Below are 26,833 nucleotides of genomic sequence, written 5' to 3' on the forward strand. Positions count from 1 at the left end.
GATTTGCTGCCCATCTCTCTCCTATCTCCCACTACAGTCTCCTCACAAGGCTTGGTGTTGGTGGCCCCATGAAATGCCAGATGCCATGTCTTGAAATGACCATTCTGTCCAAGAGCGGAGGGAAGACACACTCTGCGCATGTGGACAGTGAAGGCCAGAGAGACTCTGATGCAGTACACATTCTATGTCCAGAATGGTCCAGCAACAAGATGTAAAAAGCAAAGTGTTCAAAGACCTTTCCCATGGTTGGGCCCTGGAAACTGTGGAAGACCCAGGGAGAGAACATAGGTTTTCGTAGAACAGGCATGAGGTGGGTTTTTTTTTTTTTTCCTCTCGTTTGGTTGGTTTTTTTCTTTTTTCTGATGAGAGACTTTCATACTTGGGGTTGACAGGAGATAAAAGCTTTTTAGTAAAATCCTATCTCTGGCTCTGCCGTCTCATTTTGGCAGAAGTCAGTTATCTTTGAGAGGGGAGGGTACCAAATTTTGAAGAATCCATGATGGTGTCCAGAGCGTCATGTGGGCTTCCCCACCACTTCCTGTCTCCATCTGAACCTTCACCTACCCCAGAGATGATCTGGTCTTGGGTAACAGAATCTTGGGTTAGAGGCTTCAGGAAAGAGAGCAAAAGCTCCTGACCAGGAGCAAGAAGATCTCTGTCCCATCTGTCTGTCCACTGTAGGCTTGAGGTTTCAGGATGTCTTACTTGGGCAGATGCGTTCTTTTGTGCTGCTTGAGATGGTCAGATCTCATGAACTCTCGATTGCACTCATTGCATTTATGTGGTCGATATCTGGTGTGGATCCGTTTGTGCCGCCCAAGCTCATCGGAGCGGAAGAACTTCCATGGACAACCTTTCCAGTCACATACATAGGGCTTCTCACCTAGGGATAGAGTGGGGGAAGAGTTAAATTAGAAAAAGCCACAAGGTAGGAAAGGAAGACCAGTGGGAGGCAAAGGCCACTAGAGGCTACTGCAGGCTAGTGGGCCAGGAGGGCTTGGCTCCAAGCTTGAAGAGAAAGGATAGTCCCAAGGAATTACAAATCAGTGATCCTGCATAAATCAAAAACAGAGCTTGACAATTGGCTCAGGAGTTAAGTGTTGTGGGTTTGGTCTAATGCTGCTTGTATTATGTTAATCTGAGACCCCAAAATTGCATGAGATTCCACACATCTTCAGTAAGACACTGAGGAAACCCTGCCCCCAGTTGGTTTTGATTGGTAAATAAAGTTGCTGGCAGCCAATGGCTAGGCAGAGAGACAGGGACCAAAGGAGGAGGAGATCGGCCATACCAGGAGAGGGAAAAGAGGAGGCACCATGCCTGAGAGGTGTGGGACAGAGAGCACAGCTGCCGTGCAGGCTCTGGGGGTTGTGGCCCAACCATTGAGCTGTTTAAAGCATATAAAAATATAAAGGCTCTATGTGTCTTTCATTCGGGAACCCAGAACACTGGGGGGTACTGAGGAGCACCCCCCACTGACAGTGTCCACTGAGTGGCACTGACTGGGTGCTGCTACTTGTTGCTCTTGCAGGACCCACATTCAACTCCCAGCACCTACATATGATGACTCACAACCATCTATAATTCCAGTTTCATCCAGGAGATCCAAGCCTCCTCCTGGTCTCTGTGGGCACCTGACATGCACATAGTACAGAGACATTCATAAAAGCAAAACACTCATTCACATAAGAAAATATATCTATGAGCAGTTGAGGAAGAACGAAGATCCCTATCTCCCTTTCTCCACCCAACACTTCATTCACCTGTGTGTTTGCGTTGGTGGCTCACGAGGTGAGAACGCTTGGTATAAGCTTTTCCACAGTCTTCATGTGGGCAGACGTAAGGCCTTGAAACTAGGGACTGTTTCCTGGTTGCCCCTCTTGAAGTACTGGGGCTCTCTGTCTCCTGTGGAGCAGGTGTGGGCTCTTCACATACGAAAGGTTCTTCCTGGACATTTGACTCGGTCACAAGTGAATCTTGGGAGTCTAAAGATAGCAATTGCTGGAATCTAGTTGGGAACAGCTCAGGATTGCAGGGATTTACAGAGTGTAGGATCTGATCCATAAAGGGGTTCACAGCATGGGTCCCAGTGGAAGCCATGCCTGGGACCAACAATATTCCATGTTTTAAAGAGCCCGTGGTGGCAGGTACTGTTGAAGGTACAGAATAAGGCATTGTTGGGGCACTGTTGTGGGCCATCACTGAGACACCACAGGAAGCAGGGGTTGGCAGGCCACCGTGAGACATCAGATTCTCACTGAAGGAAATGGTCACTCCCAGAGTACCTGAACTTCCGACTGGCATCAAGTGGGGTCCCCTCCCAATTGATCTCTGACAATAATTCTGGGATGGTATAGGAGTCATCTGGGAGGGGCACCTTGAACCATGCTCAGGTAGAGACCTAATGAACTGTGACCCCCATTCTCCCTCATTGGATCTGAATTCCTCAGCTGACGCCATACAGGGCCTCATCATCTCTGGTAAGTACTGAGTGGCTGGTGGCTGATGAAATCCGCTGTTTCCAGAAGACACGGGCATATGCGACACTGGCACCAACATATTATCCTACAAGAAAAGTCATGTGAGAACAAACTCCCTTTTGCTCCACTTCTAAGCGCCACGTTTCTTACCCCGACCCCCAGGACAAGCCAGCGGTTAACTGACCATGGCTTGGAACAAGGATCTCAACAGGCTGCAGAGAAGAGACTGCTCTGCATTCTCAACCTCAGGCTGACTGAGATTCACTGTGTAGCCTGGGGTGTTGCCTACTTACAGTAATCCTCCTGCCTCATCCTCCTGCTAACTGCTACGGTTTACAGGCATGAGTTAACCTGACAAATGATTCACTCATCAAGGGACCTTGTTGGCTTTGCTTATGCAGCCATCGTGGTATTCGGATCTTTGGAGGTGGCCTCCCATCTCACACAGCTCACTTTATTAGAATTTTGTCTGACTCTGGAGCTTGTCATGTTGCTAAGGATAACAAGGACGTCAAACTGTCAGTTTACAGCTTTCTTCCTGAAGACCAGAGCTAGGGAAGGTACTTCTATGGATCAAGCATTTACCACACAAACTCAATTCCAATCACATAAAGCCGGGCTCAATAATAACTGCCTCTCTTATGCCAATACCATATATACTGGTATACAACCAAAATTAGCAACAGCTGGAAGACAAGGACTAACATGCAATATTGTCCTTTGACCTCCTCATGCATGCTAACACACACATATAAAGACACATACATGATATGCATACAAATAAAAGAGACATCTTGACTGGGAATGGTGGGACAGCCTTTAATCCCAGCATTCAGGAGGCAGAGGCAGGCATATCTCTACATTCCAGAATAGCAAGGGTTACAGAAAGAAACCTTATCTCAAGGGGAAAAAGGTGGAGGAGGAGGCTGGAGAGATGGCTCAGCAGCTCAGAGCAGGGACTACCAGAGGTCCTGAGTTCAATTTCCCAGCAACCACATGGTGGCTCACGACCATCTGTAATGGGATCCGATGCCCTCTTCTGGTCTGTCTGAAAAGAGAGGCAAGCCAGGCGGTGGTGGCGCACACCTTTAATCCCAGCACTCGGGAGGCAGAGGCAGGCAGATTTCTGAGTTCGAGGCCAGCCTGGCCTACAGAGGGGCAGCCAGGCTGTCTTCCAGGACAGACAGGGCTATACAGAGAAACCCTGTCTTGAAAAAAACAGAGAGAGAGAGAGAGAGAGAGAGAGAGAGAGAGAGAGAGAGAGAGAGAGAGAGAGAGAATGAGAATGTGCTCACATACGTAAAATAATTTTTTAAAAAATTAAAAACCGCTGGGTGGTGGTGGCTCATACCTGTAATCCCAGCACTCTGGGAGGCAGAGGCAGGAGGATTTCTGACTTCAAGGCCAGCCTGGTCTACAGAGTGAGTTCCAGGACAGCCAGGGCTACACAGAGGAACCCTGTGGGGGGTGGGGAGGGACCACATCCAAAAAAAAAGAGAGAGAGAGAGAGAGATCAGGAGCTCAAACTTAAATTCTGGGCTAAAAGACACACTAACAGGAAAAATCCTGTTTAAGATGAACCAGTGCATGCCTGCAGTCCTAAACTCAATTTACTTTTTGTCAGTCAGGATTAAAAGAAAGTTACCACCGTTCTTACAGAACTATATGAAGAGCTTATAAAGTAACATTATGCTATTTAGTTTTTGTTAACTTGCATAAGCCAGGGTCATCTGGGGAGAGGGAACCTGAGTTGAGAACATGTGTCAATCAAATTGGCCTCTAGGGAAATTGTTTTGTTTTGTTTTGCTTTTTGGATTTTTTTTTTCAAGAGACAGGGTTTCTCTGTATAGCCCTGGCTGTCCTGGAACTCACTCTGTAGACCAGGCTGGCCTCGAACTCAGAAATCCGCCTGCCTCTGCCTCCCAGAGTGCTGGGATTACAGGCGTGCGCCACCACGCCCGGCAGTCAGTTTATTCTTAACCCTGGGCTCCATGGCAAACACATCAGAGCTGCAGGCTGAGAGCCCATCTCAAGGGACAAAGCAAACTTCCATCTCAAGTCCCCTAGCAAAGCCAGCTATGAAGACAGGAATTCACTCCCAGTTAACAAAGTGGCCAAGTCATTGCTGTTTGACTGCCCTGCAAACATTGTTTTTCAAGACAAGGTTCCTCTGTGTAGCCCTGGCTCTTCTGAAACTCTCTACCAGGCTGGCCTTGAACTTAGAGATCTGCCTGCCTCTGCCTCCTGCCAGTGGGGTCTCTAGAGGCTAAAATGACAAAGCACAATAAGAAGTATATTATTTACTGGGCATGGTTGTACACAACACCTTTAATCTCAATGTACAAGAGACAAAGGCAGGCAGATCTCTGAGGCCAGCCTGGTCTACAAAGGAAGTAAATTCCAGGATAGACAGAGCTATACAGACAAACCCTGTCTGGAAAAAAACAAACTAAAACAAAAGGATATTATTGTAATTAAACGAAATATAAAGATCAGGGGCTGGAGAAATGGCTCAGCAGTTAAGAGCACTGACTGCTCTTCCGGAGGTCCTGAGTTCAATTCGCAACAAACACATGGTAAACTCACAACCATCTGTAATGGGATCTGATGCCCTCTTCTGGTGTGTCTGAAGACAGCTACAGTATAGTCATATAAAGAAAATAAATAAATCTTTAAAAAATATTCTGTTAAAATTAATAATTTCTTTTGTATATATTCTGTAACTATTTTCTTCCTGTTTTTTATGAATATTGCTCTACACTGCTTAGGTTCAAAAGTATAATTGGTGCTGTGGCATCATGCTTTATATATAGCATTATATAAATTTCAGGTTATGATTCAGACACACCAGAAGAGGGCATCAGATCTCATTACAGAGGGTTGTAAGTCACCATATGGTTGCTGGGAATTGAACTCAGGACCTCTGGAAGAGGGTCAGCCTGGTTTTCATGGTAAATTCCAGACCAATAAGGGGCTATAGAGATTCTAAAAAATAATTTTTTGGCTATGGAGGCACATTTTTAAACTTTAGAGGGGAACAGGGACATGAAACTGCACCCTTAGTTAAGGACTTAGTGGTAGTTTATAAGGTTGCTGAGAGAGGGGGAGTCATTTGTATAAATTGTCCTGGTAAATTATTCATGAGTTAGTAAATTACCCTAAAACCCACAGGCATGTGTGCAGCTCAGCGGGCTCCTAAAAACATAAGGAACAAGACATGATCATTTAAACTTGGTGTGCTATATTAAAAAGGCAAGAGTAGGAATCAGAGGTGGTATGAGGGGAATACAGGATGCATGTGCTCAGTACACATTATACATGTATAAAATACGCCATTGCTGTCTGGTGACCAAATCAGAGTAGACTTGTGCCTAACTTGGAATAAGACTTGTGGGGAGGCTGGATGTCGGGGTGCATGCCTGTAGTCTCAGCACTCAGGAGGCACAGTCAACGTGGATCTGTGAGTAAAGGGTATCCTGGTCTACATAATCAATTCCAAAATAGCCGGACTATGTAGAGACTGTCTCAAAAAAAGCCAGGCGCCTGGTCTCTTTCCATCAAGAGGGGACCTCTATTTTCCAAATATTTTCCACCAGTCCTGGTCCCAGTTCCAAAATAACTCCCCATGTTCAGATTCCCCTTCTGTAAATTAAGGCTCTGTTTGAACCCTCACCTAGATTATAACAATAGCTTTCTACTCATTACCTTCAAGTGAGCCTCCCTATTCTAAGAGCACTTGGGGAGAGGGGGTATTGAGTTAGAGGCTTTAATATTTCTGTGGTTATTAAAGACAGATGTGGTGACACACATTTTTAATCCCACCAAAAAAACAAACCAGACATAGTGGCCCACCATTTTGGGGGTGGGAGGGCGGTGTCTTTCAAGATAGGGTTTCTCCATGTAGCCCTGGCTGTCCTGGAACTCACTCTGTGGACCAGCCTGGCCTTGAACTCAGAAATCCACCTGCCTCTGCCTCCAAGTGCTGGGATCAAAGGCGTGCGCCGCCACACCCCCACTCCAGGCTATAATGGCACACCCTTAATCCCAGCACTTGGAAGCCAGAGGCAAGTCAGCCTTTGAGCTTGAGGCTCCTCAGGCCAGAACAGGAGAGGGCTACTTAGAGACCCGTCTCAAAATAAAAATAAATTAAATTAAAAAAAAAAAAAGAAGGCATGGAGACTCTCACACCTTGAATCCCAGCACGCTGGAAGCAGAGGTAGGTAGAACTGAGTCTGAGGTCAGCCTGATTTACAGAACAAATCCAAGAGAGCCCCGGCTACACAGAAGGAAACACTTTTCAATCTCCCCCCGACCCCCCAATAGAAACTACCAGGAGTCTAGCAAAGGATTCCAATACATAAATTTTCTTCCAATGTCCTGCAGTACACAAATCCCTCCCTACAATCGCTCTCAGATCCCTGGTCTACCAAGAGTTCCAGAACAGCTAGGGCTACACAGAGACACCATCTTTAAACTCCCCCCCCCCAAAAAAAATAAGTGACCTACGTTCTACCAGTGGAGTCTGGCAAAGAACTCTAGTAAGTTTTTCCTCCCCACCCCTCCCATGGTGCACAAATTCCTCTCTATAGAGTTCAGCTGAACCCCTCCACCTTCGTTACCCAACACAGACTCTAACGCTTGCTTTAAAAACACACCTGACTAAACAAGCCTCCCTTGGGCTGTGCCCTTTCCCCCTCCACCTTTAACCCATTCTCCACCAACGCCTGCACCACCCTAGGGTGGACCACAGACTCACCGTGGAAGGCTGGTGCATGGCCTGCTGCTCATTGTCCTGCTCCATGTCGGCTAAGACCCAAGTTCAGACAAACGGGAGGCTGGCCGGGTCCTTACACCGTCAGAGGCGTGGACCACACCGCCACTACGCCATAATCCCACAATGGCTGCTGCGTGGAGCTTTTATTATTGCCTCTGAGCCACTGGGCGGAGTCAAGGCCACACCCACCCAGTTCAACTCAGCATCCATCCAATCCCACAACTCTGTACGCTTTTATGCCTGCAGGGTCCGGAAACCACTGAACTTTAGCACTTTTTCCCCTCATTTTTTATCGGTTATTTTATTTTTTTATTGTTTTGTTTTTTCGAGACAGGGTTTCTCGGTGTAGCCCTGGCTGTCCTGGGAACTCACTCTGTAGACCAGGCTGGCCTCGAACTCAGAAATCCGCCTGCCTCTGCCTCCCATAGTGCTGGGATTACAGGCGTGTGCCACCACCGCCCGGCTAGTGTGTGACCTTCTAAGATAACAGATGAGCAGATCTTAGTGTTTTACTGAGTTATGGGAGAGGGGATTAGGGGGGCACTTCCTTGAGTCCCTGGGAGATGTCTGGTGCCTTCCTGGTTTGCACTTACAGAGAGGCACTCTGTAGAGATGGATTCATTTTAGGCAGGATATTCTAAGACTGTCTACACAGCATCCAGTTGGGAAGCAAATCTGGAGGGAATGAAGATATCTGACTTGAAGTTGTGAGGAGGAGAGGGCTCAAGCCACACACCGGGACCAGGCTTGACCTGTGGGGATGGTCAGTGCCAGGCAGCTAGACAGAGACGAGCTTTAGGCAATTTCTTGTTTTCCTTACTGGCCTTGTTCTTGTTTGTTTGTTGTTTTCGAGACAGGGTTTTCCTGTGTAGCCCTGGCTGTCCTGGAATTCACTCTAGACCAGGCTGGCCTCAAACTCAGAGCTCTACCAGCCTTGCCTCCCAAGTGCTGGGATTAAAGGTGTGCACTATCAGGCTCTAACAAGTTGTTCCCACCCCACCCCCCACTCCCCTGAGAGTCTCACTTTGTAACTCAAGCTGACCTCAGATTCATCCTATGACATGAACCACCACATGTGACTTGAATTATTTGTCTGATCAAAACATTTAAACGTTATTGCTACTGTCATTGCTATTACTGGTGTTGTTGATTTAAAAACTTATGCACTCTGGGAAGAAGAAAATGTGGTCTTGTGATCAAGTCTGTCTTATGATTAGGGAGTGAACAAGGAAGCTTCGGCCTTTGATGAAATAAACCTTACATATTATTGTGGACACCTGGCATACCCTAGGCCTTCCTGGGAGTACTAAAATTAAGGACCTTTGTTTTCATTGGCTTATATAGACTACTGAGAACTTATATAAATCCAGTGCCCCCCCTAAAAAAACAAACTAAACTTCTAATACTTTAAGTGGGATAAACAAAAAGAAATCAGGCCTTGTAGAAGTGGTCTTTGAACAGGGTGTGGGGGATACACGCCTTTAATCCCAGCACTTGGGAGGCAGAGGCAGGCAGATCACTGACTCTGAGGCCAACCTGGTCTACAGAGTGAGTTCTGCAGTTAGAGAGCACATGGTGAGAGCCTGTCTAAAAAAATCAGATCAAAACAAACAAAACTTTTTTTCCCTAAATCTTTCGTCTCAGGCATTTTGTCTTTGACTCCCAAGTGCTGGGATTAAAGGTGTGTGCCACTACAGCCCAGCCAACTTCCTTTTTCTTTGCTTCCTATTTTTTCCTAAAAATTGAAGGGTTTTTCTAGCAGGATCACATTTGGGAGACAAAAAAAAAAAGAAAGAAAGAAAACCACGAAGTAGGGCTGGAAAGAAGACTAGACAGTTAAGGAGCACTGGCTGATCTTGCAAGAGCAATGCATGCCCCCGGCCGCCGCCTCATAGGCTCATAAGCTAGAATACTGAGTCCCCAGCAGTAGAACTGTTTGGGAATAGTGGCTGTTTGGGAACTGTTGGTGGGGGTATGTCACTGAGGGTGGGTTTTGAAGTTCAAAACCTCATGCCAAGCCCAGAGTTTCTACACATACACACACACACTTCAACTTTCTTTCTTTTTTTTTTAGTTTTTTTTTTTTTTTGAACACTTCAACTTTCTAATCAAATATAAACTCTTAGCAACATCTCCATTACCACATCTGCCTGTCTCCATCTTCGGGTAGGCCTGGAATTTAGAGTCTCAGGAGCCGGAGTGTACCTGAGTTTGGGCCTTGACAGGAGAAGCAGTTCTTGGTCACTTCTCATCCTTTCCCTTTTAGTGTCCCTTCCTGTGAAGATGCTTGTTTGGATTTTTAATATTTGAGTTTCTATCTCAAGAGGTCTTTTTCTGTGTGTTTGTTTTATTTTTGTTTTTGTTTGTTTAGAAGTAGAGTCTTTCTATATAACTCTGTCTTAGAACTTACTGTGTAGATCAGGCTGACTTCAAACTCACAGAGTTTACCACCAGCCTGGCTCTCGAGAGGTTCTTTTAAAACATTTTTCTTTTTAGACTTAGTTATTATACTTTATGTGTACGAATGCTCTGTTTACATGTCTGTGCACCATGTGCATGCCTAGTGTGGGCAGAGGTAAAGAGAGGGTCTTGGGAGTGGCTGTGGATTCTGAGAACCAAACCCAGGTCCTCAGGAAGAGGAACAAGTGTTCATAACCCTAAATCCAGCCGGGCAGTGGTGGTGCACGCCTTTAATCCCAGCACTTGGGAGGCAGAGGCAGGCGGATTTCTGAGTTCGAGGCCAGCCTGGTCTACAGAGTGAGTTCCAGGACAGCCAGGGCTACACAGAGAAACCCTGTCTCGAAAAAAAACAAAGAAAACAAACAAACAAACAAACAAACCCTAAGTCCTCTCCAGTCACCGCCTGAAGCAATCTCTAGCCCTACTTCAAGAGCTTTGATTGGCTTTGCAGCAGGGTCTCAGGTAGCCCAGGCTGGCTCAAGGCTCTCTATATAGCTGGATATGACCTTTTCCTGCTTCTGTCTTCCAAGTTCTGGTATCTCAGGGTGCCCCACCACGTCCAGCTTTTCTTTTGTGCCCCCAGATGTTTGAAGACAACCAGTGCGATGAGCTGTGCTATCTCTTTTGGCAGTGTGCCTGTGGTGGGCTGTAGAAATGTTCCTCACATTTGGGGCTATTTTGAATCTCATTTTCTGTTTTCTGGCAGAAATTCTGTTTTAATTTCATCTAGTTTCATCATTTTTTTAAACTTTTTTAAAAATAGAATCATTCTGATTCCCCTCCCCAATTCTTCCCAGATCCCCCACGCCTCCCGCCCACCCACATCCACACCATTTCTTGCTCTCATTAGAAAATAAACAGGCATCTAAAAAGAATAAGAAAATACAAACAAACAAACTTTAATAGAACAAAACAAACAACAGAACATTTTTTTAAAGATCTAAAGAAGCACACGTAGACATAGAGACACACATATTCACTCACACACAGAAATCCCACAAAAACACAAAACCTTTGGGATTATAATATGGAAGCAAGGTTTGTAAAAATGTTCAGACAAAGCACTATTAGACAGAAAAATCTCCAAAAACGACGTTTATTTTGTACTGGCCTTCTATTGCCCGCATGGCACCTGCCCTGACGCACAGTTTGTATGCCCAGTGAGACTGTGGACTGGCACGACTTTTTGCTCCGTGTGAGTCGTTATCATTCGGAGATACTTCTGGGTTGCAGATGAGGTTTGTGTCTACTCTCTTGGCTCTGAGCCCTATCGGGCTTAGACCAATTTTTAGAAGTAAGGTTGTTTCCAAGATTCTTAGCTCAATGATGCCCCCTTCTGTCCAGATTGTGAAGTACAGTATTTGAATGCCACCGTCCGAGTGCTCTCAAGGCTTGACAGTTTAGTCTACTTTTGTTACAATCCAAAAATATCCTTCACCCTCTTCTTTCTCATTCTCCTCCCCTCACCTTTATTCTGTCTTCCTTCCCTCAGTTCCTTCCTCCTCTTCCTCCTCTTTGGTTTTTGTTGGTTTTTTTTTTTCTGAAACAAGGTCTCTTTTTTTATTTTTTAAGATTTTTTTTTTTTATTTCTTATGTGTATGTCTGTGTGTGCAGTGCATACACCATATGTGTGTGGTTGCCCATGGAGGCCAGAATAGACCATCAGATCCAGTTATAGGGCTATGAGTCACCTGATGTGGGTGCTGGGACCAACTCTGGTTTCAGTAAGAGTAGAAAGTACTCTGTACCTCTGGGCCACCTCCCCAGACCCTTCAGAGCCTCTCAATCTCTCCCTGTGCTGTTTTGATGTACCAGAATTTCTTTTGTTAGATAGTTTCCTCTTTCAAACTCATATCAATACCAAGATAGATAGAGAGATAGATGACAGACAGACAGACAGACAGACAGACAGATAGATAGCATACAAATATTTTCCTGGATTTTTGGGCTAGACAGAGTTTTACTGTATAGCCCTAGTTATCTTGGAACTCACTCTGTAGACCAGGATGGCCTGAAAATCAGAGATCAGCCTGCCTCTGCCTCCAAGTGCTGTAGTTAAAGATATGCACCACCATGCCCAGGTAGGTTTTGTTGTTGGTTTGGTTTGGTGTGGTTTGGTTTTTAACGACAGCCTTTCACTCTGTGGCCTAGTTTAGCCCTACATGCCCAGCTGAGGCAGGAGGCTAGTCTGGGCTATACAATGAGTTTCAGACCAACCTGGGATGCAGTATGAGGCCTTGCTCCCCAGTCTTCAGAAAGGATTATGGGCCTGTGAGACTACAAGCCAGTCAAAGCCTGTTGTTGTTTTTCTCCTACGGTAACATGGAAGCAGCCTTGAAAACTCTTTGAAGCAAAGTGGGCATGATGGTGATCTAATAAATTTTTCTGGGTAGAGTGTGTGTGTGTGTGTGTTTGTGTGTGTGTGTGTGTGTGTGTGTGTGATTGTGCACTCCAGGCTAAGTCTCTAACACTGAGCTACATTCTCAGCCCCCTACATCTTTAAAACATGTGCCTGGTCCACAGGGCATGAGTTGTTGACCCTTGTTCTATGCTGATATTTGAAATGTTAAATGGTTCAAATTTAGATGGTCATTACTATTCTTGGTAACCTAGGAGTTCATATTGATTTCTTAGAGTTCTTTATATATGCAAAGTAAATACACATCTCTGTGGCAGATAGGGATAGGTGGCCCAGACCTTGTCCTGGGAGGAAGAACTGAGGCCCCACTGCAGGGGACACACGAAGACAGCATGCAGCTGCCAGTTACTTCTGGGTTCCTCTCATCTACAGAGAGCTGTACCAAGGGCATGACTTCCAACAGTCTGGTATCTGGTGCAAGGCGCTGTTGGGAGACAGAGGCCAAGATATTCCAGCCTAATTTAACACCCTCTCATGTACAGCACTTGTTCCAGATTGCTGCTGGTGACTGAGGTCTCCTGGGGCCTGCACTCACTTTCCAGTCTGTCCTCAGCCCAGTGGTGCCTGCCTCCCCCACTCCCATTTCCTTCACAGACGGTTATCCCAACTAAACTTCCAGCATGTGCGGTTCACTCTACTGACCCTTGTATGTCAGACACCCCCCCTCCCTGTGACTTGAACTTGGTTACAATGCATTTTTTTCTCAGTAGAAATCTATCTTTGCCCTTATCTATCCCCCCTCCCGCCTCCCATTTCTGAGAAAGCGTCTCAGTGTCTCATGCTCTCATGTAGCCAAGGCTGGTCTCAAATTTTCTCTGCAGCAGAGATAACATTGAACGTGTTTTAGACTTATTTACTTTGTGTGTGTGTGAGAGAGAGAAAGTGTTTTGCCTATGTGTATATCTATGTACCACATGCATGCTTGGAACCTGTGGAGATCAGAAGGTGGAGCCTGGGTTACGGATGATTGTGAGCCATCTGTATGCTGGGAACCTTCCCAGGGTCTTCTGAGAGAGTAACAAATGCTTTTAACTGCTGAGCCCCCTCTCTAAGTCCATCTTAAGGTTTATTCAGGTTTCTGTGTGTATCTGTATTCCACATATGTACAAGTTTCTCCAGAGGCCAAAAAAGTATGTCAGATCTTTGAGCTCAAGTTGCAGCTAGTTATGAGCCTCGTTGTGAGAAGGATGCTGTGACCCAGACTCTGCTCCACTGGAGGGTCCGTTCTCGTCCTTAAATTTTGTTTTGTTTTTGTTTGGGGGACAGGGTCTACATAGCTCTGGCTGTCCTGGAACTCACTTAGACAAGGCTAGCTTTTGACTAACGGAGATTTGTCTGCTCCTGCCTCTTGAGTGCTGGGATAGAGGTATATGGCACCATGGCCAGCTTTCTTCTAACTTTGGTCTGTATCTTAGGCATGTGGGTGTTGTGTGGGTGCTCTGGACAAATGCAAACCTGCAGCAACCAGAAGGCGTAAGGTTCCTCTGGGACTGGAATTACAGCCCACCGTGAGCTGCCACACGGGTGCTAGCCGTGGAACTACGGTCCCTCTGGAAGAGCACCCAGTGCTCTTAACAGCTGAGCCATCTCTTCAATCCCTCAGCAAGCACTGTAATTGCCACCACCCCCTTAAAATTTAGCATCTAGTTGACCTGATACTGTTGTGTTGACACTTGCAACTTGGCTTCTAAGTTTTCTGGGAGTTTGAGGCCAGCCTGGTCTATAGAGCAAGTTCCAAGACAGCCCAGGCTACACAGAGAAACCCTGTCTTCAAAAAACAAAAAGCAAACAAAAACAAACAAAAGGAGTAATGTTATTTATTTGGTGTGTGTAGGTCAGAGGACATCTTGCAGGAGTTGGTTTTCTCCACCCACCATGTGAGTCCCCAGGGGGTGAACTTGGGTCTTCAGGCTGGGCAGCAGGCACCTTTACCTCACGACCTATCTCTCTGGCCTTTAAGGACATTTTTATATAGCTTAAACATGAAGGTTTAGAGAGAAAGAGTGGCTGAGGTAAACACATGGAAGAGGGGTGCGGGCTTCTCTAAGAGAGAACCTCTCCCCTCTCTCCCTCTCCTCACCACCCTCTTCTTCTTCCACTGACTCTCACTGTGTTACCAGTCTGGCCTTGAATTCTCTCGCCTCTTTCCTCAGCCACACACCACTTTGTATGTGCATGGATGCAGAGGCAGGAGAGCAGCCTCACCTGTCGTTACACAGAAACTGTCTCCTCTGCTGTTTTGAGATTGGATCTTAAACTGGGACCTAGGCCTTGCCAGGAAAGCTGGACTAGCTGACCAGCGAGCATCAGGAATCTTCAGGTTCAGCCTCTCTGGTGCGGGGGGTCTACCATGAGGGATGCCACACCCCCAACTTTTTACAAAGGTACTGGGGACTAGACTTGGGTCCTCAGGCTTGTGTGACAAGCGCTTTACAGCCAGAGCCCCCCCCCCCGGCCCCCATGCCTGTACTTGATCTTGATTTCTAGCTTCCAAAACTAAGAGGGAATGGCTACCTGCCTCTTAAACTGTTCTTCAGAGTACAGCCTAGCAGCCTTCACTGACTGACGATACCCCCAGACCTCAGCCCCCGTCAAGCACGGCAAATGCTTTCACTCCCTTGGCGGGGTCTCAATGGACATTACCTGCTTGGTAAAACTGAAACTCCAGTGAAACCCAATTCTTTCTTTCTATCTGTGAGGGTCTCTGTGACCACGACAGCCAGCAGAGTAATGGTCCTCTGGAGGGAAAAGATAGTTTGGTTGGACATGACTCAGTAGTCAGTGTTGGTTCAAACTCTGGGAGCCTGGCCCAGAGTAGTTAATTTTACTAATACTCAAGAAGAAGCCAGTTTGGTGAAAACGTTCCTGGTGATAAATTAACTCAATCTAGTGTGCACAACAAAGCATTCAGAAATCTCTTTGAGGAACAACGTGAGCTAAATAAGGATCAGACCTCACTGCAGAGAAACTCCTCGCTAAGAGCATGTGACCGCAGCCAGAAAGATGGCTCTAGGGGGTGACTGAGAAAAAGCAAGCTATGATAAGGTCTGGGGGAAGGGCCGGGGTGGTTTCTGCCACTCAGCACAAAAATCGTCAGGCTAGAAAATGAGTCCACTCACAACCTTCTGGGTGGATAAAAGGTACTGCATTCCTTCCCTTGAAGAAACAACCCTGAGTGGTAACATAGCAGGTTCCCCTAGGACCTCCATGCCTCTTTAATCTATGTATGTGTGTGTGTGTCTGCGCATGTGTATATGTGTGTATGTATGTATATGTGTGTATGTGTGTGTATGTGTATGTGCGTGTATGTGTGTGTATATATGTATCTATCTAACTCAGTTAGATAGCTATCCTGAGGTAACTCAGTTAGCTATCCTAACTCAGTTAATTAGTATTCTGAGGTAGAGTCTTATGGGGCTAGCCTCAAACTTTCTTTGTAGCAAAGAATGGCCTTAACATTTCTACTACACTTTATTTTATGTTCATGTGTGCATCATGGGCATGTTCACAGCACAGCATGTGTGGCGTGAGAAAAGTTTGGGGGAGTCAGTTCTTTCCTCCCACCCCATGTGCCCTATGGACTGAATTCACGTTCTCAGGTTTCTCTGCTGAGCCATCTCACAGATTGTAAACTCTTGAACCTCCATCTCCTGGATGCCAGGTTACAGAGAGCACCACTACGTCCATCTTGGAAACCCAGTTCTGCCCCGTCTGCATTGGTGCCGCAAAGGAAGGCCAAAGAAAGCCACGCCCTTGACTGCAATACTTTAAATTCATGACGCTTATGCTGTGCACACTTAACTTCCTAGTGATGACTCTACATTTTTTCTAGTCCATTCGCTCTCCTCTTGGAGTTAATTAGTTCCTATCTTCCTTCCCTCCTCATCTCTGTTCCATCCTAACTCCGCTGATGACCGTTCTTCTTCCTTCACTAGCAGGCCGCTGGGAGCACTTCTTCCCTAAGCATCCCCATCACATCCTCCATTGTGAGTCTGCACACAGGCCCTGAGTCCTCCGCTCTCCAGGTATGAGTCTCACCTGTCTGCAGTTCCCCCACCTCCTACACAACTGTGACCCACTGTCTAATGGGTAAAGATGCTGTCTCGGGCTGAGGTGTGGCTCAGGGACAGAGTGCTTGCCTGGAATGTGGAGGGTTCTAGGTTTAATCCGAAATACCAAAATACTAAGTACATTATAGTTTTCCTTTTATGTATGCTGGTGTGTGGGTTTATGTAGGGAGGGGTTGTATGTATGTGTGTGTTAGTATGTATGCTAGTGTGTATGTTTATGTGAGGAGGGTGTATATGTGTATTTATATGTGTGTGAGTTTATGTGGGGAGGGGTTATATATGTTTATATGTCTGTAGGTTTACGTGGGGAGGGGTTGTGTATGTGTGCTGGTGTGTGTGTGTGAGAAGGGTATAGTGTATGTATGTGTCTACATGTGTGTGTGGGTTTATGTGGGGAGGGGTTGTGTGTGTGTGCTGGTGTGGGGAGGCTTATGTGGGGAGGGAGTGCTCTCCGGTGTCCTGTTAAGGTTTATGTGTATGTGTGCATCTGCACACGTGTTCCTGTGGGTGACAGAGGTCAACGATGGATATCACCTTCAGCACTGCCATCCACCTCCATTGAGACAGGATCTTCTGTGGGCCTGGACCTCAAGAATTAGACTCAGCCAGGCAGTGGTGGCGCATGCCTTTAATCCCAGCACTTGGGAGGCAGAGGCAGGCAGACTTATGAGTTCGAGGCCAGCCTGGTCTACAGAGTGAGTTCTGGGACAGCCAGGGCTATACAGAGAAACCCTGTCTCAAAAAAAAAAAAAAAATTAGGCTCAGTTGGCCAGCCAGCAGGCCCTGGGACCCTCAAATCTCTGCATCCTGAGGATCACAAGTGCCCCACACCTCCTGTCTTTCACAGAGTGTTAGATTTCAAGTCAGGGCCTTGCCTAGGGTCTGATACAGGTGGAATGGCAGGTTCCAGACCAGGGCTATCCTAGCCAAACCTGCTCGCTCTCTCTCTCTCTCTCTCTCTCTCTCTCTCTCTCTCTCTCTCTCTCTCTCCCCCTCTCTCCCCAAGATAATCATCCTGATCACCCTGACATGAGCATGACACAGTGACACAGGATCAGAATCTGGCTCTGACGACAGCAGTCTTGAATCCCAGCACTTGGGGTGCTAAGGCAGAAAAATCACAGGTCTGAGGCTAGTCTGAGCTTCACACAAGTTCCAGGCTAGCCTGGTCTAAATAATGAAACCTTGGTGTAAAAAAACGTATTAAAGCATCATGTAGCAACTCATAAATACTATAATTTTTTACTTAAAATTTGTTTTTGAGACAGGATCCTGGCTGTCCTGGAGTTCACTATGTAGACCAGGCTGGCCTTGAATTCACAGACATCCACCTGGCTCCACCTCCCAAATACTGAGAGGAAAGATGTGTGCCATCACATCTGGCCTTATTTATTTTTTAAACTTTTGCTTCATTTTGAACAGCTGCTGTTTTTTTTAACTTCTGAGTCATCTCTCCAGTTCCTACCTTGAGTTCTGATCCCCCGGCCTCCACCTCCAGAGTGCAAACACAGCAAGCACACACCACCACATCCAGCTCAAGTGTTTAAAGACAGCAAGTGTGTGAACCCCTCAGCACACTGAGGGGACTAAGGGCTAAACTCGGCTCTTCTGCTGGTAGCGCCATCCCTCCTGACCGTGCCCAGCTGGCTGGAGGTCTCATTTCTAAGATGTAGGAAGCATGGCACTCCAAACTCAAAAGTCTCCTCCCCTTCAGAGAATGCCAACTGAAAGATTTCAAAGAGATCCAAAATGACTGACAGACCTTTGTGTGATCAGTTCTGTGTGGCTTTTGTGAATCAGAAAAATCAAGGCTAGAGAGACATTGTCCTCCTGTTTATAAGAAATGTTGTATCTCTGCTAGATCAGTTCCCCTGACAGAAGTGGCTTTGCTCTGGGAACATTTTTGAATCTAGGTCACAAAGGAACTATCTCTGACTGCTGCTGGTGCAGGACCATAACCCCTCTACCACCCTCCCCCACCCTCCACCCCTCCCCCACCCCTCCCGCCCACCCCAGAAACATGCCATTGCCAGTGTCATTTCCAATACCTCCACCCATTACACAAATAGCTACCATTAAAGGGCTTTAATGTTTCATCCCAAATGGATTAGTTCCTGTGACCAATAGCCCAATGTAATGATAATGAATGTTGTGTTAATCTTTGCGAAATTTCCCTGAGTTCAATTTATCACTGTATCTCAATCTTTCGCTCTTCGGCTGCTCAATTACCCTATTAGGCTGTTGGTGGTCTTTTATTGGGACTTATTTCATCTGTGGTACATGAGCTTACTTTGGGCTCCCAGGAATTGGCCTGGCTTGTGTGGTGATGAGGATATCGTTCCGGTTGTGCACCTCTTCCAGTCTCTCCCCTAAGCCACATTACAGAATGCCAGAGAGTCGGCGGAATGGGGAAGCTTTGGACATTAATTTTCCCCACAGACAATACTGCTGGGGCCATTAAGAAAATGTATCTAATGTGTTTTAGAACAAGGTGATGAAGTCACATAGAATACTGCTCTGGAAGATAATGTAGAAGAGAAGATTTCTGCCACTAGCAGTGTGGCTCGCTGGATATTTCAAACAGTGGCTCTCCTGTTTAAAAATGCACTGGCGCTAAGTTTAAACACATAAATATTCATATATTTTATCAGGGCCACAAGAAACTCAGAAAATGTCTGAGCGCCTAAAACATAGCACCCAAAAGCTAAACAGAGCGCCCAAAAGCTGAGATCAATGCATCCTCATAGAAGCCAGGTGCTCTTGGAGGAAATGCTAGTTAGCACAGGTCCTAGTGTCTGAGAACTAGTCTCCACAGGCTGGGAGACCAAAGAAAGAAACAGGCAGATCTGGGATCACACAGAGTACAGTTAGTTGGGGGCAGGCATAGGTATTACCCACTTGCCATCTGAGCCCAAAGAAGGGACATACACACTGGTTAGGAGGACCTTACCTAAGTGGGAAGATACCTGGTTTATCTTAAGCTGATACAAAGAGTCCAGTATGTTCCTGCAGCCAGGGTCTGGGTACAGCTCCATCTACTACTCTAATGGCTTTGTCTAGTTATGATCTGCTGGGAAAACATTCGGGATAAACAACTACAGTTACAATTGCAGAGGTCATAACAGTTACGACACAAGATGGCTGCAGTCATATCAAGTTGAATCCATAGTGGTTCAAAGAAGGCAGAAGGAGCAGCTAGGGAGAAGGCCTAATCAGTAAAGATCATGTTGTGAAAGCATGAAGACCTTCACCATCTGCATGAAAGGCTGGCTGTGGTGGCAGGGAGCACTGAGGGGAGATAGCATCCCGGGGCGCATCAACCAACCAGTCTAACCAAACCGATGAGTTCTGCATTCAGTGAGAGAGTCTGCTTCTAAAAGGTGAACAGTGATCGAGCAAGATCACTCACATCCTCATGGGCCAAGGCACTGAGGAGAATGCCTACTGGTGACTAAGGATTTCATCCAGTCCAGACAGCATTATATGATTCCTCAGTATATTTATGAAATATAAACCCATTAAAAAGTGTTTGGTCCAGTGCCAGTAAGATAGGTCAACAGGTAAAGGTGATTGCCACAAAAGCTTATTGACCTAAGTTCAAGACAGACAGACAGGTAAGCATGAGCGCACATGCACACACACAAACACACACACACACACACTACTGAAGACAGACATAGACAGAAAGAAAGGAAGGAGGGAAGGAAGGAAAGAGGAAGAAAATAAGAAGGAAGTCTGTCACCTAGGAAATAAATCACTGTGACACAATCAGCAGAGCACTTTATAGCAAAAGAGAGATTTAATATGACTATAATTCACCATAAAGAGAAGAAAGCCTACAGTCACTACAGTAAAAGCAGCTAAAAGCATTGATAAAAGTCCAACACACTTGGGCTGTCGCTCAGTGGCAGAGTCGTTACCTAACATGTGAGCCCATGCTTGGATTCAATCCTCAGCTCAGTGGCAGAGTCGTTACTTAACCTGTGAGACCACGTTCATATTCAGTCCTCAGCATCGCAAAATTTAACAAAAGAAAAAAATCCAATACACATTTCGTTTTGGTTTTGTTTCATTTTGCTTTTTCTCTTCTTTCTCTCTTATCAGGTTAGTTCTCACTATGTAGCCCAAGCTAGCCCAGAACTCAAGGCCCCCTTTTGCCTTGGCTTCTTATGGACTAGGAGTTACAGGTCTGTACCACAACACCTTGCTGCCAACAGAGTTTGAAAAAGGAATAACACTGGAAGGAAAGCAAGCACCAAGCTTCGTTATGCAACAACTCAGACACAGAGGCATGGGCTGGAGAGATGGTTCATTGGTTAAGAACATTGACTGCTCTTTCTGAGGACCTGGGTTCAATTCCCAGCACCCACATGACAGCACACAACTGTCTATGACCCCAGTCCCAGAGGATTCAATGGCCTCTTCTAGTCTCTGCAGGTGCCAAGCATTCATGTGGTTCATGGACGGACATGCAGGCAAGAAACCCACTCACATAAAATAAAAAGAAATAAACCTTTAAAAGCTATTTTTAAAATGCACGGAGGGCTTGGGATAGTTTTAGACAAGCAGAAAAGTGGGATACCACATATGGACAGCCAAGAAACGAAGCCAAGCCCGAGCTCTCCTGTGGGTCAGAGGGCTGTCACTGTAGAGCAACGGGGTTGGTGATCTAGAAATGTTTCTGAGACAAGTGGCGGTCTATATGGACTCCTGCTTCTCATCAGGTAGGAAATCTTTTCCAGCTGATTTGTCAGCCTCCAGTGAGGAAGAAGAAAGCACACCCAGAATTCATTAAAGTGGAAACTGTAAAGGAATGGATGACGACCCGCTCTGACGGCACAGGCCCTGAGCCCAGCCACTTGAGTTGAGTTAAGGAGGACTGTGGATTCAAGTTCTGTATCCTGAGTTCAAGGCTAGCTTGGAGAGCTTAGTAATAGACCATTTTTTAAAAACAGCCTGAAAGCTGAGCGGTGGTGGCACACACTTTTAATCCCAGCACTTGGGAGGCAGAGGCAGGCAGATTTCTGAGTTTGAGGACAGACTAGTCTGCAAAGTGAGTTCCAGGACAGCCAGGGCTACACAGAGAAACCCTGTCTCAAAAAACCAACCAACCAAGCAAACAAATAGCTGGCTCAGTGGTTAAGAGCACTGACTGCTCTTCCAGAGGTCCTGAGTTCAAATCCCAGCAACCACATGGTGGCTCACAACCATCCATAATGCCCTCTTCTGGTGTGTCTGAAGATAGCTCAGTGTGCTCATATACATAAATAAATCTTTAAAAAAAAATGAAGTAGGTGAGGGGTGGGGAGATAGGCTGCGGAGTGGCTTGCCACGCATGTGCAAAGCCCTGAGTTTAGTCCTCAGTACCATACACAAGAATTACATGACTAACTACAGTTGTTACAGGGCCCCAGTTCTTAGTAGACCCTGAGACCTTAGCACAACTGACTCCATGATGGAAGTACCATTCAGGCTGTAAAACTTAGCACGTGGACAGCAGCACCTGCAAGAACTAAAACAAAGACTTAATCCATCAGAGCCCATAGTTATGAAAAAATTCTCTAAATTGTAATAACCTTTCTTTTCAGCTTCTGTAGTTCCAATTGTAGTAGCTAACTGTTCTTGTTAACTGAAGTATGTTAACCCAGGTTTTGAGCTCACCCTGAGAAAGGCTCATGGCTACACTGGGATCCTGAACACCAAGTGTAGTTGCTATCCAGCTAATAGAGACTTTGTATTGGCTTAAACCCATGTCTGAGCAGTCTTCTCTGGTGCATACTCCCACAACACGGTGTCTCTCCAAGTACAGAGTAGATTTTCAAAGCTAATATAGGGCTGGCAAGACAGCTCAGAGGCTAAAAACATCTGCTGCCAGAGCCAGTGAGGTGAAGATCTGAGTTCAATACCAGGACCTGCACGACAGAAGGAGAGAATTGACTCTCATTAGTGGTTCTTAGACCTACAACACACACACACACACACACACACATGGAATTCTTAGAGAACCATGCATGGTGGGTATGCCTGCATTTGCTGAGTGCCAAGGAGGCACATTGTGCTGAGATTCATAAAACATATTTCAGAAAATTTCAGGAAGCTATTTTTTATGTCTGAAATATGATTCACAGATCTTGGCACTGCCACCAGCCTTGGGACTAGGGGCTCCAAGCCTGGGGGATTAAGACAGTTTCTGAGGGGAAGCATGAGGATTTCCAGAGTTTAACAAAATGGGCCTTCAGTGGCACTCTAACGAGTATAGTCTAGGCTATCCTAGAACTCACTCTGTAGACTAGGCTGGCCTGGAACTCAGAGATCCATCTGCTTCTGCCTCCCAAGTGCTGGGATTAAAAGTGTGAGCCACCACCTTCTGGCTGTGAGTTTTTTCTTTAACTTCTTAATAATAATAATAATAATTATTATTATTTATTTATTTATTTATGGAGCATCCAGTGTAAAGGTCAGAGAACAACTTGCTGGGGTCAGTTCTTTTCTTCTTTCATGTGAATCCCAAGGATGAAACTTGGGTTGTCAGGCTTGGTGACAAACGCCCTAATTATTGAGCCATCTCCACAGCTCTATGCCTCCTGTCTCAAAAATAAAGCTTCTCATGGGCTAGGGAGATGATTCAGTTGGCAAAGTGCTTACTACAAATGTGTGAGTCTCTGAACTCAGAGACCCAGAGTCTTGCAAAAAGCAAGATGCGGAGACGTTTGCTGTGATCCCAGTCCTGAGAGGGCAAAGACAGGAGGGTCCCTGGCTCTTGTTGACAATCCAGTTTTGCCCAGTTGACCCGTAAGCTCCAGGTTCTGTGAGAGACTTTGTCTCAGGAAATAAGTTGGAGGGGTAGTGAGAACGGCTCAGTAGGTAAAGGCTCAGGTTGCCTGACCACCTGAGTTTGATCCTAGGAACTCACGTGGTGGAAGGAGAGAGCCAACTTGTGAACGTTGTCTTCTGAGCTCCACAAGAGCAGCATGGCACCTCTCGTATATATACAGCACATATTCATATACGTGCAGATGTAAAAACAGGAAAAAGATCGTCTTAGTTAGGGTCTCTATTGCTGTGATTAAACACCATGGCCATAAGCATCTTGGAGAGGGAAAGGCTTATTTTACTTCCACACCACAATCCACCATCAAAGGAAGTCAGGACAGGAACTTGAGACAGGAACCTAGAAACAGGAGCTGATGCAGAGGCCAGGGAGGAGTGCTGCTTACTGGCTTGCCCCTCAGGGCTTGTTCTGCCTTATTTCTCACAGAATCCAGGACCACCAGGCCCAGAGATGGCACCATCGACAGTGATCCGAGTCCTTTGGCCTGAATTATCAAGAAAATGCACCGCAGGCCAGTCTGTTGTGAGCGTTTTCTTGACTGAGGTTCCCTCTTCCCAAAAGACTCTACCTTGTGTCAAGTAGACAAACATCGCCAGCACAAACATTAAGGGCAGGCAAGACTGTTCTGTGGGTGAAGGTACTTTTCGTGCAAGGGTGGAAACTGAAGTTAGATCCCAAGAACCCACATAAAGGTTCAAGGAGAAAACTGACTCTACAAAGTTGTCTTCTCACACACACACACACACACACACACACACTAATTATTGTTGTTATTGTTTCTGGGTATTTTTCAAGACAGGGCTTCTTTTTGCGTAACCCTGGTTATCCTGGAACTCAACTCTGTAGACCAGGCTGGCTTTGAACTCACAGAAATCCAATAGCCTCTGCCTTCTGAGTGCTGGGGTTAAAGGCATACACCACCACCAGCACCAGCAATTATTATTATTGTTGTTGTTGTTGTTTTTGTTATATCTTAAGTGGAGAGCAATGGAAGGATACACCTAATATTGACTTCAGGTTCTACATGCATGCTTACACATATACACAAATGTGCATATATGTTCGTGCGCGCGCGCGCGCGCACACACACAACCCTCTTGTGATACTAACTCTCCATCCAGCTCTCATCCATTTCACTACACTGTTCTCTTGTAAAACTACTTGAGAAAGAAACTACCTAGCTAATTCCAGTGTGTCTCTGCTCAGTGTCCAGAAGTGTGACCACCAATCAGCTGCTCCTGCCTGTTGTTCTGGTCTTACCAATTCGTTCCTAGGGTGCCATGGTTGTTGTGATCATAAAAAGAGAAAAAGGTTTAGAGAATATGGTAAATTGCAGTGTGGGGGAAGGGGGTGCCCCAGCGGGCCCATGCCGAGGCATCCCTTCCCCCAAGGGACCAGACCCACACCAACATAGTATAGAATAGAGTTTATTCAGGGAATGGGATGGGAGTTAAGGTGGTAGTAGAGGCAGAGGAAGGCAGAGAGAGGGAGAGAGTAGAGAAGCAGAGGCCGGCCATGACCACGTGGAGAGAGGGGGAGGGGAGCAGAGGGCAAGAGGGGGACAAAAGAGAAGCTGAGAGTGAGAGAGGTAAGAGAGAAATAGTAAGAGGGACTAAGAAAGAGTAAGAGAGAGGAGGGGCTGAGCAGCCCTTTATAGTAGGCCGGCCCACCTGGCTGTTGCCAGGTAACTGTGGGGTGGAGCTTAAACAGAATCCTAACAATGGTGGTGCACACCTGTAATTCCAACACCTTTAATTCCGGCAGAGGCAGGGGGATCTGTGAGTCTGAGGCTAGCCTGGTCTACATAGTGAGTTTAAGGGTAGCCAGGACTACCTCATGAGTATCTTTTCTTTTCAAATTTATTTCTCAAGCATTGAACTCTCTGTGGAGAAGGCACTGTGAACCGTTCCTTGTCCCTGGGAACGGAGTTAGAAATAATAAGTATGCTTCTGCTCTGGGCTGGCAGTTCAAGAACGAATTCCCAGTTTGCTCTACCACAGTGTAAATGCTGCTTACGACCCCTTCAAAAAATAGATAGATAAATAAATAAATAAATAAGTACAAACTTATCAAGTAGATGTTTAGCCCTTGAGTCACGACCTTTGGCTGGCACAGCCGTTCACTTCCTCCTCCTTCAAACCCACGTTTCCTCAGCTCCCACGAACACAGTCTCCCTCTGTCGCCAGGGCTGGAACACAGGTCTCACCTCAAGAGATCCTCTCACCCTAGGCAGGAGTGACTCCAGGAACATTAGCCAGCCTGACCCAGGCGTTGTGCTAAGCTGGTGCTCCTCCTCCTCCCCCTCCTCCTCCTCCCCTACCTCTCCTCCCCCTCCTCCCCCTCCTCCGCGGTTATCTTCCCCATCTCCGGCTCCTCTGCGTGGCTGGCTCTATTTGTCCTATGTGCCTTTATCTTCTTGGCTGGCGTCCAACTCTGTGGTCTTGACCTCACCTACCAACTGCTGACTCAGCACGACCTCTCCCATCTCACCCGATTTCTTCTTTTTTGCCCCCACCCCCGGCCCCTTTATCTAGACATAAGGTCTGACTATGGCCAAGCGTATCCCCCTGCCTCTCCCTCCCTGTGCTGGGATTTCAGTCATGCACCACCACATTTGGCTCTAGCTGGCTCTTTTTTGGTCTGGTTGGTTGGCTGGTTGGTTGGTTTGTTCCCCAAGACTAGATCTCAGGTGTCTGGGGCCCACCTTGAGCTGACTTCACAGGTGAGGGTGACTTTGACCATCTGGTTCCTAAACTCAGCCTCTACTTGCACAGCCACACATGACTGATGTGATAATGGGGAATCTAACCCAGGGCTTCACGCCTGCTGAGCAAATGCTCTAGCGACTGAGCCCCCCCCCCCCACCCTTTCTAACTACTTGCCTGGCCAATGTCTCCGTGAACACATTCTAGCCTGCCCCTTAGCCTCCCACATAAGCCTGCTCTTACCAACAGAGAAAAAGTAGTAACTTTTTATTTTTTTAAACAATGTCTCTGGAACTATCTATGTAAACCAGACTGGCCTTGAACTCACAGAGATCTATCGGCCTGCCTCTACCTCCTGAATGCTGGGATAAATTGTGTACCCCACCACCTGGCAAGCTTTTGTTTATGTTGTTGTCCTTTTGTTTGTTTTTTTGTTTCTAATAATGGAGGCTTTCACACGGTGATAGGCTACAGAGCGAGCATGATATTGAGAGATTCAAGAAAGAAGGACAGATCAGGGACTCCAGAGCCCAGGAAGTTGCAGAGTACAGCGGTTGCTTCTCACCTACCCTCTAAGCCAGAGAACAGCCATTGCCCACAGCAGCCAATGGGGAAAACCCCGGGGCATGATGGGACATGAAGTCTGAATAAAGCAGCAGACACTGGCTGAAGCACACAGGCACAAGAGCAAAGACTAGGCGGGCAGCTGGCACCTTTGAGGTTGGAATGAGGTGCCTGGACCCAAGCAGATACAAGGAAAACTAAGCCTCCTTCCTACAGCGTCCCCTAAGGTGAGGAGTACTGAGAGACCCTACCGAGCCGCCTCTCTCTAGGGTCGCCTCTCTGGGGGTGGGGGAGTTCTTGGCCTCCGTATGTCACTTCACTGGCACCTAACCAAATGTTCCTTTCCTTGCTTTCTGCTGGTGGGATGTGAGATCTAACCAGTCTTGTCCTGAAGTGTCTCCTACCCAGGTCTACTCCAGCCTGTGAGTTTGACACACGAGTCGACTGACCTGAGAAGCGAGTGATCACTGAAATATAAAGTTCATGCAGGAGTGAACTCTGGCTCCTGACAGAAGGTCTGTGCCTGGGG

At 46.6% G+C, this 26,833-nt stretch overlaps 1 protein-coding gene across 1 annotated transcript; it reads right to left on the reverse strand.

Annotated features, from left to right (window-relative positions):
• Nucleotides 1-701: 701 nt before the first annotated feature.
• On the reverse strand, nucleotides 702-7,281 carry Klf17 (KLF transcription factor 17). Its single transcript, XM_052177146.1, has 3 exons — nucleotides 7,237-7,281; nucleotides 1,764-2,565; nucleotides 702-883 (listed from the first exon to the last, which is right to left on the reverse strand). Exons 1-3 carry the CDS (start codon nucleotides 7,279-7,281, stop codon nucleotides 702-704), a joined length of 1,029 nt encoding a protein of 342 aa, XP_052033106.1.
• Between the last annotated feature and the right edge of the window lie 19,552 nt (nucleotides 7,282-26,833).

Source organism: Apodemus sylvaticus, chromosome 3, assembly GCF_947179515.1.
Source record: "Apodemus sylvaticus chromosome 3, mApoSyl1.1, whole genome shotgun sequence".
NCBI lineage: Eukaryota > Metazoa > Chordata > Mammalia > Rodentia > Muridae > Apodemus > Apodemus sylvaticus.

Coding starts and splice junctions, on each gene's coding strand:
- Klf17 (XM_052177146.1), bottom strand. CDS start 7,281: ATGGAGCAGGACAATGAGCAGCAGGCCATGCACCAGCCTTCCACG. Junction 2,566..7,236: donor CCATGCACCAGCCTTCCACG/GTGAGTCTGTGG, acceptor CTTTTCTTGTAG/GATAATATGTTGGTGCCAGT. Junction 884..1,763: donor CCACCAACGCAAACACACAG/GTGAATGAAGTG, acceptor CTCTATCCCTAG/GTGAGAAGCCCTATGTATGT.